The following is a 13,821-nucleotide window of genomic DNA, read 5'->3' as shown; positions in this document are numbered from 1 at the left end:
GCCGAGCATATACATAGACATTAATAGGCAACACTCAATAAATACTGCAGCACTATAATACGGTATGCTATGAATTTGATAATGTCAGAGTTGCTCAGAGTTTAGCGAGACTGGCTCAGAAGAAATGCATTTAGCCTGCAGCTTGAGCGTAGCTAGCGAGCTAGACATGCAGTAGGAACTGGACTGCCCTTCAATGTTATTTATATTCAAATAAACTTGATGAGATGGGGGGTGGGGAGGATCCAACCAACGCCAACAGTCACCAACATAATATATAGCCTACATTTTCAACCCTGTTTTCATCCTGGTCTTCCATGTCTGGTGCGCATTCCCTGCTTTTAAAATAATCTTGAATCCAAGCTCTAATTGTAATCTCTATCTGCGCTGCTGTGATTACAATATAATCGAATCGAACCCAATCGAAAGAATGTAGGGAATTTGTTTAGAAAGGAGGTGCACTTGTGCTATTATAATAGTGAGTAGAGTGGTACTACAGTGGCTTTGGATAAAGCCAGTCCTGCTTGTGAATTTGCTGGCATAATTTAAGCATAAAAAGGGGAATGCGCACCAGCCATGTAATGCAAACGGAGATGGAAATGTATTTGTTGGTTACAGTAGGCTACATGGACCACTGTGCGCTGCGCTCAGCACAACGTTGGATGAATGGATGAACTTATATTGGAATCCTGGAAAATGTTGATTGCGCTCTAAAAACATGAACGCATTAAGGTAAAAATGCAGCAACCTGAAGTAGCCGAGTAGGAAATGAGTCCTTACCCCAAGTGAAGGAGTTGAAGTATCTGGGGGTCTTGTTCACGAGTGAGGGAACCATGGAGAGGGAGTTTGGCCGGAGAATCGGAGCAGCTGGTGCGGTTCTGCAGTCGCTTTACCGCACTGTTGTGACGAAAAGAGAGCTGAGCCAGGCAAAGCTCTCGATCTACCAGTCTATCTTCGTCCCCACCCTCACCTATGGTCAGGAAGGATGGGTCATGACCGAAAGAACGAGATCACGGATACAAGCGGCCGAAATGAGTTTTCTCTGGAGGGTGGCTGGGGTCTCCCTGAGAGATCGGGTGAGAAGTTCAGTCATCGGGGAGAGACTCGGAGTAGAGCCGCTGCTCCTTTGCGTCGAAAGGAGCCAGTTGAGGTGGTTCGGGCATCTAGTGAGGATGCCTCCTGGGCGCCTCCCTAGGGAGGTGTTCCAGGCGTGTCCGGCTGGGAGGAGGCCGCGGGGTAGACCCAGGACTAGGTGGCGGGACTACATCTCCTCACTGGCCTGTGAGCGACTAAAGATTCCCCAGGCAGAGCTGGTTGATGCTGCTAGGGAAAGGGATGTCTGGGGCCCCCTGCTGGAGCTGCTGCCTCCGCAACCCGACCCCGGATAAGCGGATCAAGATGGATGGATGGATTGATTAATGGGACATCGGACACAAAACTAGCAATAGCCGATCGACTACATCTGTGTCAAACTCAGCTGCTTAAACAGGTGATGCACAATTACTTCGTGAAATTCTCCGATGGCCCCACAGTTTTGGGCTTATAATACCCTGAGATCAGGACACATCACTTTCCCACTCCGAAAGCTTAGTTTCAGTAAAGATAGGATTCATTCATAAAGGTTAGTTGCTGCTTCTTGCTGGTCTGTAACCGGCGCGTGCCAACGGCTACATATTTCCGCCCACATTGTTGATATGTGGATTAAAAATGCATTCCTGTTTACACTTTTATTAAATGTGGTCGGCATGCGTCCCTGACCACCTCCGGAGGTGGTTTGGTTGATCGGATCGCAACCCGTCCTCAAAACATTTTGGGTGCATTTACAACTGTATTTTCATGTGGTTTAGCACGATCAGATTGCAATCTGATCACCAAAAACGCATTTTAATGCAAGGTGTAAACAGGGTCTCTGTGTTGGCTATGAATCATATAACATTATTATTATTATTATTATTATTATTATTATTATTATTATTATTTACATACTTTACACCCCTACCTGGGGTTACAGGAAAAAAACCCTGATGACATTACACCAAAAAGGAAGAGAGACCCGGCCCGGAGGAAGCCCGGGGCCCTCGTCTGGAGCCAGGCCCAGACGGAGGGCCCGCATGCGAGCGCCTGGTGGCCGGGCTTACCACGGAGCCCGGCCGGGCCCAGCCCGAATAAGCAACGTGGAAGCACCATCTCCTCCTCCATCGTCCCGTGGACCCACCACCCGCGGGAGGAATTGTCGGGGTCGGGTGCGCTGCCAACTAGGTGGCGGTGAAGGCGGGGGGCACCGACGGACCGGACCCAGGCGGCAAAGGCTGGCTCTGGGGACATGGAACGTGACCTCGCTGGGGGGGAAGGAGCCGGAGCTTGTGAGGGAGGTGGAGCGATACCAATTACACCTGGTGGGGCTAACCTCCACGCACAGCACCGGCGCCGGAACCAAACTCCTGGATAGGGGTTGGACCCTGTTCTTCTCCGGAGTTGCTCACGGTATGAGGCGTAAGGAAGGTGTGGCTATACTAGCTAGCCCCCAGCTGAGCGCCTCTGTGCTGGAGTTCACCCCAGTGGACGAGAGGGTCGCCTCCCTGCGCCTTAGGACTGTGGGGGGGGGACTCTGACTGTGGTTTGTGCTTATGCACCGAACAGCAGTTCAGAGTACTCAGCCTTCCTGCAGACCCTGAGTGGAGTCCTTTTGGGGGCTCCTGCAGGGGACTCCAGTGTCCTACTGGGGGACTTCAATGCACACGTAGGCAATGATGGAGAAACTTGGAGGGGCGTGATTGGGAGGCATGGCCACCACGATCTGAACCCGAGTGGTGTTTTGTTGTTGGACTTCTGTGCTAGTCACGGTTTGTCCATAACAAACACCATGTTCGAACACAAGGATGCCCACAAGTACACCTGGCATCAGAACACTTTAGGCCGAAGGTCGATGATCGATTTCGTTATCGTATCATCTGATCTGAGGCCATGCGTTTTGGACACTCGGGTAAAGAGAGGGGCAGAGCTGTCCACTGATCACCATCTGGTGGTGAGCTGGTTTCGATGGCGGGGGAAACTTCTGGACAGACCTGGAAAACCCAAGCGTGTAGTGAGGGTGAACTGGGAACGTCTGGAGGAAGAGCCTGTCCGGAGAGATTTCAATTGCCACCTCCGGCAGAGCTTCTCAGGCATCCCTGTGGAGGTTGGGGACATCGAGCATGAGTGGTCGGTGTTCAAAGCCTCCATTGCTGAAGCTGCGGCTGGGAGCTGTGGCCTGAGGGCCATAGGTACCTCAAGGGGTGGTAACCCTCGGACACCGTGGTGGACAGCGGTGGTCAGGGAAGCCGTCCGACTGAAGAAGGAGGCCTTCCGGGATATGTTAGCCCGGGAGACCCCAGAAACAGTTGCAGGGTATCGACTGGCCCGGAGGGCTGCGGCTTCGGCCGTGACCAAGGCAAAGCAGCGGGTGTGGGAGGAGTTCGGAGAAACCATGGAGAAGGACTTTCGGTCGGCACCAAAGTGTTTCTGGAAGACCATCAGACACCTCAGGAAGGGAAAGCGGGGGACCATCCAAGCTGTATACAGCAAGGAGGGGACACTGCTGACCTCAACTGAGGAGGTTGTTGAGCGTTGGAAGGAGAACTTTGAGGAACTCCTGAACCCGACTAATCCACCCTCTACGAACGAGGCAGAGCCGGAAGATGATAGGGGGTCGTCAATGTCCTTGGAGGAGGTCACTGAGGTAGTCAAACAACTCCACAGTGGCAGAGCCCCAGGGACTGATGAGATCCGTCCTGAAATGCTGAAGGCGCTGGGTGTAGAGGGGCTGTCTTGGTTGACACGCCTCTGTAACATTGCGTGGAAGTCTGGGTCAGTGCCGAAGGAGTGGCAGACTGGGGTGGTGGTCCCCATATTCAAAAAAGGGGACCAGAGGGTGTGTGCGAATTAAAGAGGCATCACATTACTCAGCCTCCCAGGGAAAGTTTACTCCAAGGTGCTGGAAAGGAGGGTCCAGCCGATAGTCGAACCTCAGATCGAAGAGGAATAATGCGGATTTCGTCCTGGTCGTGGAACTACCGACCAGCTCTTCACTCTCGCAAGGATCTTGGAGGGGGCTTGGGAGTTTGCCCAACCTGTCTACATGTGTTTTGTGGACTTGGAGAAGGCTTACGACCGGGTCCCTCGAGAGGTCTTGTGGAGGGTTATGCGGGAGTATGGGGTGAGGGGGTCCCTACTTAGGGCCATCCAATCCCTGTACACCCAGAGCGAGAGCTGTGTCCGGGTCCTCGGCAGTAAGTCGTCTTCCTTTCCGGTGGGTGTTGGCCTCCGCCAGGGCTGCGCTTTGTCACCAATCCTGTTTGTGATTTTCATGGACAGGATATCGAGGCGTAGCCGGGGGGAGGTGGGTTTGCAGTTCGGTGAGCTGGGGATCACGTCACTGCTTTTTGCAGATGATGTGGTCCTGATGGCATCAGCTGCCTGCGACCTCCAGCACTCTCTGGATAGGTTCGCAACTGAGTGTGAAGCGGCTGGGATGAGAATAAGCACTTCTAAATCTGAGGCCATGGTTCTCAGCAGGAAACCGGTGGCCTGTCCGCTCCGAGTAGGAAATGAGTCCTTACCCCAAGTGAAGGAGTTCAAGTATCTGGGGGTCTTGTTCACGAGTGAGGGAACCATGGAGAGGGAGTTTGGCCGGAGAATTGGAGCAGCTGGTGCGGTTCTGCAGTCGCTTTACCGCACTGTTGTGACGAAAAGAGAGCTGAGCCAAAAGGCAAAGCTCTCGATCTACCGGTCTATCTTCGTCCCCACCCTCACCTATGGTCATGAAGGATGGGTCATGACCGAAAGAACGAGATCACGGATACAAGCGGCCGAAATGAGTTTTCTCCGGAGGGTGGCTGGGGTCTCCCTGAGAGATCGGGTGAGAAGTTCAGTCACCCGGGAGAGACTCGGAGTAGAGCCGCTGCTCCTTTGCGTCGAAAGGAGCCAGTTGAGGTGGTTCGGGCATCTAGTGAGGATGCCTCCTGGGCGCCTCCCTAGGGAGGTGTTCCAGGCGTGTCCGGCTGGGAGGAGGCCGCGGGGTAGACCCAGGACTAGGTGGCGGGACTACATCTCCGCACTGGCCTGTGAGCGGCTAAAGATTCCCCAGGCAGAGCTGGTTGATGCTGCTAGGGAAAGGGATGTCTGGGGCCCCCTGCTGGAGCTGCTGCCTCCGCGACCCGACCCTGGATAAGCGGATGAAGATGATGATGATGATACTTTACACATAGGACAGGTAGATAGCATGCACATATTCAGTTCCAATGGTATTCCATTCAGCAAATTCCAATTTCAACTCGAGCACGCCACTTATGCTCATATGGGGTAACTGACCTATTCAGCATCAGTTCCATGTTGTAGGCTATTCCTAAGCTATGCAGTTTATAGACTGACCCTGCCCTACACCCCCTCCTGACCACTAACTTGGGGTGACTGGTTGCCCCGTCACTCTGAGGCCCCTGCGGTGGACAGCAGACGGTCACAGCTCTTCTCTGTCCTGGTCTCGCAGTGCTGGAATGAACTGCCCACTGACGTCAGAACAGCAGAGTCACTGCCCATCTTTTGCCACAGGCTCAAAACTCACCTCTTCAAAAAGTACTACCATGATCCTCCCTCTTAAGCACTTATTGTATTTATATTTTGCTTCTCTTGCACGTTGACTTCAGCAATAGATTATACTCTTAGTCACTTGTTTAGAAGGGAGATGCACTTCTGGTGTTCTGGTGAGTAGTAGTACACTGACCACATACATTAAATTAAATTATTGTAAGCTTCTGCTAAATGACTGCAATGTAAATATAATGTAATAAAAACACTGAATATTCTGTACACATACTGTATTGTACAGTATATCATAAAACATGTCCCTACTCCCTCCCCTTCACCCCCTGACCCTATAGAAACACCCCTTTACCCCCTGACCCTATAGAAACACCCCTTAACCCCCTGACCCTATAGAAACACCACTTCACCCCTGACCCTATAGAAACACCCCTTTACCCCCTGACCCTATAGAAACACCCCTTCACCCCCTGACACTATAGAAACACCCCTTCACCCCCTGACCCTATAGAAACACCCCTTTACCCCCTGACCCTTTAGAAACACCCCTTTACCCCCTGACCCTATAGAAACACCCCTTCACCCCTGACACTATAGAAACACCCCTTTACCCCCTGACCCTATAGAAACACCCCTTTACCCCCTGACCCTTTAGAAACACCCCTTTACCCCCTGACCCTATAGAAACACCCCTTCACCCCCTGACCCTATAGAAACACCCCTTTACCCCCTGACCCTATAGAAACACCCCTTTACCCCCTGACCCTATAGAAACACCCCTTCACCCCCTGACCCTATAGAAACACCCCTTTACCCCCTGACCCTATAGAAACACCCCTTTACCCCCTGACCCTTTAGAAACACCTCTTTACCCCCTGACCCTATAGAAACACCCCTTTACCCCCTGACCCTTTAGAAACACCCCTTTACCCCCTGACCCTATAGAAACACCCCTTCACCCCCTGACCCTATAGAAACACCCCTTTACCCCCTGACCCTATAGAAACACCCCTTTACCCCCTGACCCTATAGAAACACCCCTTCACCCCCTGACCCTATAGAAACACCCCTTTACCCCCTGACCCTATAGAAACACCCCTTTACCCCCTGACCCTTTAGAAACACCTCTTTACCCCCTGACCCTATAGAAACACCCCTTTACCCCCTGACCCTTTAGAAACACCCCTTTACCCCCTGACCCTATAGAAACACCCCTTCACCCCCTGACCCTATAGAAACACCCCTTTACCCCCTGACCCTTTAGAAACACCCCTTCACCCCCTGACCCTTTAGAAACACCCCTTTACCCCCTGACCCTATAGAAACACCCCTTTACCCCCTGACCCTTTAGAAACACCCCTTTACCCCCTGACCCTATAGAAACACCGGCGTCATTTCATTAGTCCAAATCCGGTCTAATCCCTCCTTATCCGTCACTAATCTGAGAGGTTTGAAGATGGAGCACAGTTCCACTGTTCCCACCAGTCCCAGCTGCTTCCAAGTCCCCCAAGAGGGATTCTCACTCACATTCACACACATACACACACAAACTCTCTCTCTCTCTCTCTCTCTCTCTCTCACACACACACACACACACACACACACACAAACACAAAGCGCTAACACAGACACCCCACTGATCCTGCATGATCAGGGGGTATTTAATACATTCAGAACATATCCCCCATCCCCAGCTCAAAGGATTACGCAGGGGTAATCTGTGTGTGTGTTATTGAGGAATAATCTGTGTGTGTGTGTGTGTGTGTGTGTGTGTGTGTGTGTGTGTGTGTGTGTGTGTGTGTGTGTGTGTGTGTGTGTGTGTGTGTGTGTGTGTGTGTGTGTGTGTGTGTGTGTGTGTGTGTGTGTGTGTGGAGTTCTGTCATAATCCACCAGACAGGAAGCACGAGACCCCGGGGAGAAAAAGAGATCCACACAGATTTCACTCTTCCGTCGTACCTCCTTCCCTTCTCTCACTCTCTCTGCTTCTTTCAACATCATCAATCATTCTGAGCTGGTCTGTTGCAGTTTGGTCATTTTGTTCCATGGTAATGTTTTGTAAAAGGGTCAAAACTGTTACCACAGCACTACTCACAAGCGAATATATTTAACAACAGTTCGGAAGGAAGTTCAGGCTGCATGATCAGACCGGCTTCATCTGGCTGCAGATGACAGCAGAAGAGTTTGATATCCGACACAAGCAGATATTTAACCTGCCGATATCTAGTCGGAGCTCACAGCTGATCAGGGACGCTTCAGGGACTCAGCCTGTGTGGTGAGCAGCTCAGCGCTGCTGCTGTGTGAGCAGGATCTGAGCTGGGACAGTTGTTTGAGATTTCTGAAGTCGCTGAATGGAAAACTGTCTTGTGTAGGCACCATTAGGGTTTTGGTCAGGGTTAGGGGGTTAGGGTCAGGGTTAGGGGGTCAGGGTTAGGGTTACGGGGTCAGGTTTAGGGTTAGGGTCAGCTTACCTCTTGCGAGAGAAAAGGGATGACCTGTGCACAGATGGCGTTCAGTCGCTTCACAATCTCCGCCTGCAAGAAAGATGGAGACAAACTTAATCAACCTAAAAACAAAAACAACCCATTGAAAAAGCTGGTAGTTACCAGCCAGTGTTAAGTCTGTCGCCCTGCTCACCCCCTGCTCCTGGACTGGACCCTCACTCCTGCCCCTGGACCATCATCCCTGCCCCTGGACCATCATCCCTGCCCCTGGACCATCATCCCTGCCCACTCACCCCTTACCCTGGACCTTGACCCCTTACCCTGGACCATCATCCCTGCCCCTGGACCATCATCCCTGCCCCTGGACCATCATCCCTGCCCACTCACCCCTTACCCTGGACCTTGACCCCTTACCCTGGACCATCATCCCTGCCCCTGGACCATCATCCCTGCCCCTGGACCATCATCCCTGCCCACTTACCCTGGACCTTGACCCCTTACCCTGGACCATCATCCCCGGACCCTCACCCTCACACCTGGACCCTCACCCCTGCCCCCTCACCTCTTACCCTGGACCCTCACCCCTGCCCCTAGACCCTCACCCCTTACCCTGGACCATCATCCCTGTCCACTCACCCCTTACCCTGGACCCTCACCCCTTACCCTGGACCATCACCCCTTACCCTGGACCCTCACCCCTGCCCCTAGACCCTCACCCCTTACCCTGGACCATCATCCCTGTCCACTCACCCCTTACCCTGGACCCTCACCCCTTACCCTGGACCATCACCCCTTACCCTGGACCCTCACCCCTTACCCTGGACCCTCACCCCTGACCCTGGACCATCACCCCTTACCCTGGACCCTCACCCCTTACCCTGGACCCTCACCCCTGACCCTGGACCCTCACCCCTTACCCTGGACCATCACCCCTTACCCTGGACCCTCACCCCTTACCCTGGACCATCACCCCTTACCCTGGCCCCTCATCCCTGACCCTGGACCCTCACCCCTGACCCTGGACCCTCATCCCTTACCCTGGACCCTCATCCCTGACCCTGGACCCTCACCCCTTACCCTGGCCCCTCACCCCTGCCCCCTCACCTCTTACCCTGGACCCTCACCCCTGCCCCCTCACCTCTTGCCCTGGACCCTCACCCCTGCCCCTAGACCCTCACCCCTTACCCTGGACCATCATCCCTGTCCACTCACCCCTTACCCTGGACCATCACCCCTTACCTTGGACCATCACCCCTTACCCTGGACCCTCACCCCTTACCCTGAACCATCACCCCTTACCCTGGCCCCTCATCCCTGACCCTGGACCATCACCCCTTACCCTGGCCCCTCATCCCTGACCCTGGACCCTCACCCCTTACCCTGGACCATCACCCCTGACCCTGGACCCTCATCCCTGCCCCTGGACCATCACCCCTTACCCTGGACCCTCATCCCTGCCCCTGGACCATCACCCCTTACCCTGGACCCTCACCCCTGCCCCTAGACCCTCACCCCTTACCCTGGACCATCATCCCTGTCCACTCACCCCTTACCCTGGACCATCACCCCTTACCCTGGACCATCACCCCTTACCCTGGACCATCACCCCTGACCCTGGACCATCACCCCTTACCCTGGACCATCACCCCTGACCCTGGACCATCACCCCTTACCCTGGACCATCACCCCTTACCCTGGACCCTCATCCCTGACCCTGGACCCTCACCCCTTACCCTGGACCATCATCCCTGTCCACTCACCCTTTACCCTGGACCCTCACCCCTTACCCTGGACCCTCATCCCTTACCCTGGACCATCACCCCTTACCCTGGACCCTCACCCCTTACCCTGGACCATCACCCCTTACCCTGGACCCTCACCCCTTACCCTGGACCATCACCCCTTACCCTGGACCCTCACCCCTTACCCTGGACCATCATCCCTGTCCACTCACCCCTTACCCTGGACCATCACCCCTTACCTTGGACCATCACCCCTTACCCTGGACCATCATCCCTGTCATCTCACCCCTTACCCTGGACCATCACCCCTGACCCTGGACCCTCACCCCTTACCCTGGACCCTCATCCCTGCCCCTGGACCATCACCCCTGCCCCTGGACCATCAACCCTGCCCCTGGACCATCACCCCTGCCCCTGGACCATCACCCCTGCCCCTGGACCATCACCCCTTACCCTGGACCCTCACCCCTGCCCCTGGACCATCACCCCTGCCCCTGGACCATCACCCCTGCCCCTGTGACTCTCTGCCCTACACCACTTTGAAGATGTCACAAGAAAGAGACCATCATGATAACTTTTAAGTCAGTGTATATCCCCTCAGTTTATCTATAGGACTATAGAGGGGCTGAGTACTCCATGCAATATGAGGAAAAATCCAAAAAGCAAGTCCTCCCTAATCCCCAGAGAAATGAGGTCCCTGGAGTCAAAACCGAGCTGGGTAAAATTGCGCTACTATGGCATGGAATGAGTTTTCAAGAGATCTTCCAATTGGATGCTGTCTAATTGGGCAAATTCAAAAATGCATGATTTTGACGTTGTGGTCTGTCCATGTGGTCTGTTCGAATGTGTAAAGTGTATTTATACATTATGTTTAAGTATTGTTTTATAATTTTGAAATACAGTATTCAACATTTTGTAACAAGGGCACCATCTCAAATGAGACCTTGTTCTAGGTTCCCCTAGATAAATTAATGTTAAATACACAGACGGACGCGTAAAAGCTTCCCCGCCATGCAAAAAATAAATTATATACATTAAATTGTAAATTATATATATATATATATATATATATATATATATATATATTGTGTAATTGTATAAAACCCATAACTCACTCAGGTGCGCCTCATGCCTATGACCACAGCACAACCCAATAGACCACACCCTGTCAGGACGTATTATTGTCACAGGGTGAGCCTACCTAGTTAATTGGCCGCTGGTTAGACTCAGCTGTTGCCATTCTAGTGATTGGCAGAGCAGGATAGCGATAGGCTGACCCCCCTTTAAAAGCCCTGTTTGTGTGTGTCTGGCCCTTGAGCTGAGTGCAGGGTGGCACTCTGGCTGTCAAATCACTTTTTTTTTTCAGTTAATTGTGTCCCAGTGGGTGATCAAGGCAGCGACAGCGGCAAACCGGAGACTACCAGGCTCTACGCTGCACAACTGGCGTTCAGCTCCAACCAGTAAGGGACGTGTCTAATTCCTATGGTGTCGGTGCCAAGTTGTATTTGCCTCGTCTCGCCCGGCACTGAAAGCCCCGTGTCCACAAGTTTCCCTGCCGCTTAATGGTTCCCCTGTCCGATCCATCCCCCTGTGGCCGGTTCCCCTGTCCGATCCATCCCCCTGTGGCCGGTTCCCCTGTCCGATCCATCCCCCTGTGGCCGGTTCCCCTGTCCGATCCATCCCCCTGTGGCCGGTTCCCCTGTCCGATCCATCCCCCTGTGGCTGGTTCCCCTGTCCGATCCATCCCCCTGACGGGACATCAACACTAATTTGTGCCTAATTAAAAGGACTACTTAACTGTCCAATGGTCAGTTATGGTTGATGCTAGAATGGATCGTCCAGAGGGAGGGGGGGCGGAACTCTACACGTCACTAAATGCTCACAGCAGAATTGTTTGGCAGCCAGAATGCGCGTGGGCATCGAGTATTGAGCGTTCCCCTGCTCGCCCGTGAGCTTTAGATCCCTGGTCTAAGAGCTTAACCTGGTGCTAAAGACAAAGTGCAAGAACATGTAAAAAAGGTGCTAAACGGAAGGGTCCAGGGCACGTCTTGAACAGGTGAATTTTCAGCCTACGACGAAAGATGGGCAGCGACTCTGCTGTTCTGAAGTCAGTGGGCAGTTCATTCCGCCACTGTGGGGCCAGGACAGAGAAGAGCCATGGCCGTGACAATCTTCCGTAGGGGGGCTTGGAGAAACTGGGGAACCAATCACCTCAAGGCAGCAGAGCTTGACCACAGCCTGGAGGTAGGAGGGAGCTGTTCATTTGCCCTGCAGGCTTGCACCACAGTCCTAAACTGGATGGGACAGCGCAGGGAGCAGGTGCTGAGAACGGAGTAGGGAAGTTGTGTGGAAGAGCATGGGGCCATTGAACACCAGGTCAGCAGCAGCTTTCTCCAGGAGTCTGATGGCCAACGCTGCAGGATGGCAGCAAGTAGGGAGTTGCAGGAGTCCAGGCGGGAGATGACAACAGCCTGGATGAGCACTAGCGCCGAATCACACCCAGATTTCTTTCCTAGCATAAAGTTCGATAAAAGAGCTGAGTATTAGCAAAAGCAAGGAGAATGAATATCTCAGTGTACAATGAGCTATGATGATGATTACAATATTAATTTTAACAATATTAATATTACCCCGTCCATCGAGGTAACAGTTTTAGTGCAGTAATTAGACTGACCCCGTCCATCGAGGTAACAGTATTGGTGCAGTAATTAGACTGACCCCGTCTATCGAGGAAACAGTATTGGTGCAGTAATTAGACTGACCCCGTCCATCGAGGTAACAGTATCAGTGCAGTAATTAGACTGACCCCGTCCATCGAGGTAACAGTATCAGTGCAGTAATTAGACTGACCCCGACCATTGAGGTAACAGTATCAGTGCAGTAATTAGACTGACCCCGACCATTGAGGTAACAGTATTGGTGCAGTACTGTTAGACTGACCCCGTTCATCGAGGTAACAGTATTAGTGCAGTAATTAGTCTGACCCCGTCCATCGACCTGGCTCCCTGGAGGGCTGCGTCAGCATGGCTGCTTCCCACAACCCGACACTTAAGGCACTTACTGCACACTATACTGGAGGTAACTTCATCACCACATCCTCTGTAAGAGAGAGAGAGAGAGAGAGAGTGTGTGCGTGCGTGCGTGCGTGTCCTTTGAAATCTAACTTAAGCCAAGTATAGATTTTCATTCATAATGCGTGTGTGTGGCAGGAGGAGAACGATGAAAAAACAAGACAACGTCCACTCATTAGTCGATATACTGGACATCAATGAACACTGGAAGGTCCGAGACCCCTCAGATCAACACTGGTCACGCGGTCCAGGAGCAGCACATACTGTAGTGCTACTCTATAACCATCATTTCACCGTTGACTCTCCTCTTTACCTTCAGCTGACCTCAGTCTGGCTCCGCCCTCTCCCCTCTGTGGTGTTGTGATGTCACATGAGGGGCGGGGCATTAGCATACAGGCACTGCTGGGTGTATACTCATTACTTTTTCTTTTTTTTTTAATTCTCATTACTGGTACACTTCAATCAGTGTCAAATCGTTGTGCAAATCAATCATTGTGCAAATCAGAGAGGGAGGGAGACATCACTACAAAGCATCAGAGGTTATTTTGACATCACTTCAAAGCATCTCATTTTCAAAATCAATTCACCAACAATGCTGCTTCTCTGATCCTCTTCCCATCCCTATCTCTCTCTGTCTCTCTATATAAACTGTCTGTCTCTCTCTCTCTATATATATATATATACACTATATATATACTATATCTCTCTATATATATTTCTCTATCTATCCATCTATCTCTCCACCTTGCTATTATGTGATTGATTAGCTGTCATAACTGAATTATGTACCCCTCCACTCTCATCACCACTCCACCCCCCCCACCCACACACACACACACAAACACACATGCACGCACACACACAAACACGCACATGCATGCCTACACAGACAGACACACACACACACACACACACACTAGTCAATTTGTGTTTAATGAGTGTGGGTACATTTTGCTCCCCAGCAGTAGAGCCCTTGTGTGTAAATAGAACAGG

At 52.3% G+C, this 13,821-nt stretch overlaps 1 protein-coding gene across 10 annotated transcripts in view; it reads right to left on the bottom strand.

Annotated features, from left to right (window-relative positions):
• The window catches only part of LOC311324654 (transducin-like enhancer protein 4), a gene marked incomplete at both ends in the record, with an annotated part of 135,118 nt that overhangs the window by 86,365 nt on the left and 34,932 nt on the right, over positions 1-13,821 (bottom strand). For 8 of the 10 annotated variants that reach the window (XM_084457177.1, XM_084457179.1, XM_084457184.1 and 5 more), the window contains one exon: positions 8,043-8,105. The exons of the other annotated variants lie outside the window; for them this stretch is intronic. In XM_084457177.1, coding sequence (XP_084313303.1) covers positions 8,043-8,105 — 63 coding nt within the window. The remainder of the gene's footprint in view (positions 1-8,042; positions 8,106-13,821) is intronic. 10 annotated transcript variants of the gene reach the window in all.

The sequence above is a fragment of the Borostomias antarcticus genome, assembly GCF_949987555.1.
Source record: "Borostomias antarcticus genome assembly, chromosome: 23".
In the NCBI taxonomy this organism is placed as follows: Eukaryota; Metazoa; Chordata; class Actinopteri; order Stomiiformes; family Stomiidae; genus Borostomias; species Borostomias antarcticus.
The sequence above is the reverse complement of the archived record's forward strand: the minus strand, read 5'-3'. Positions and strand labels throughout refer to the sequence as shown.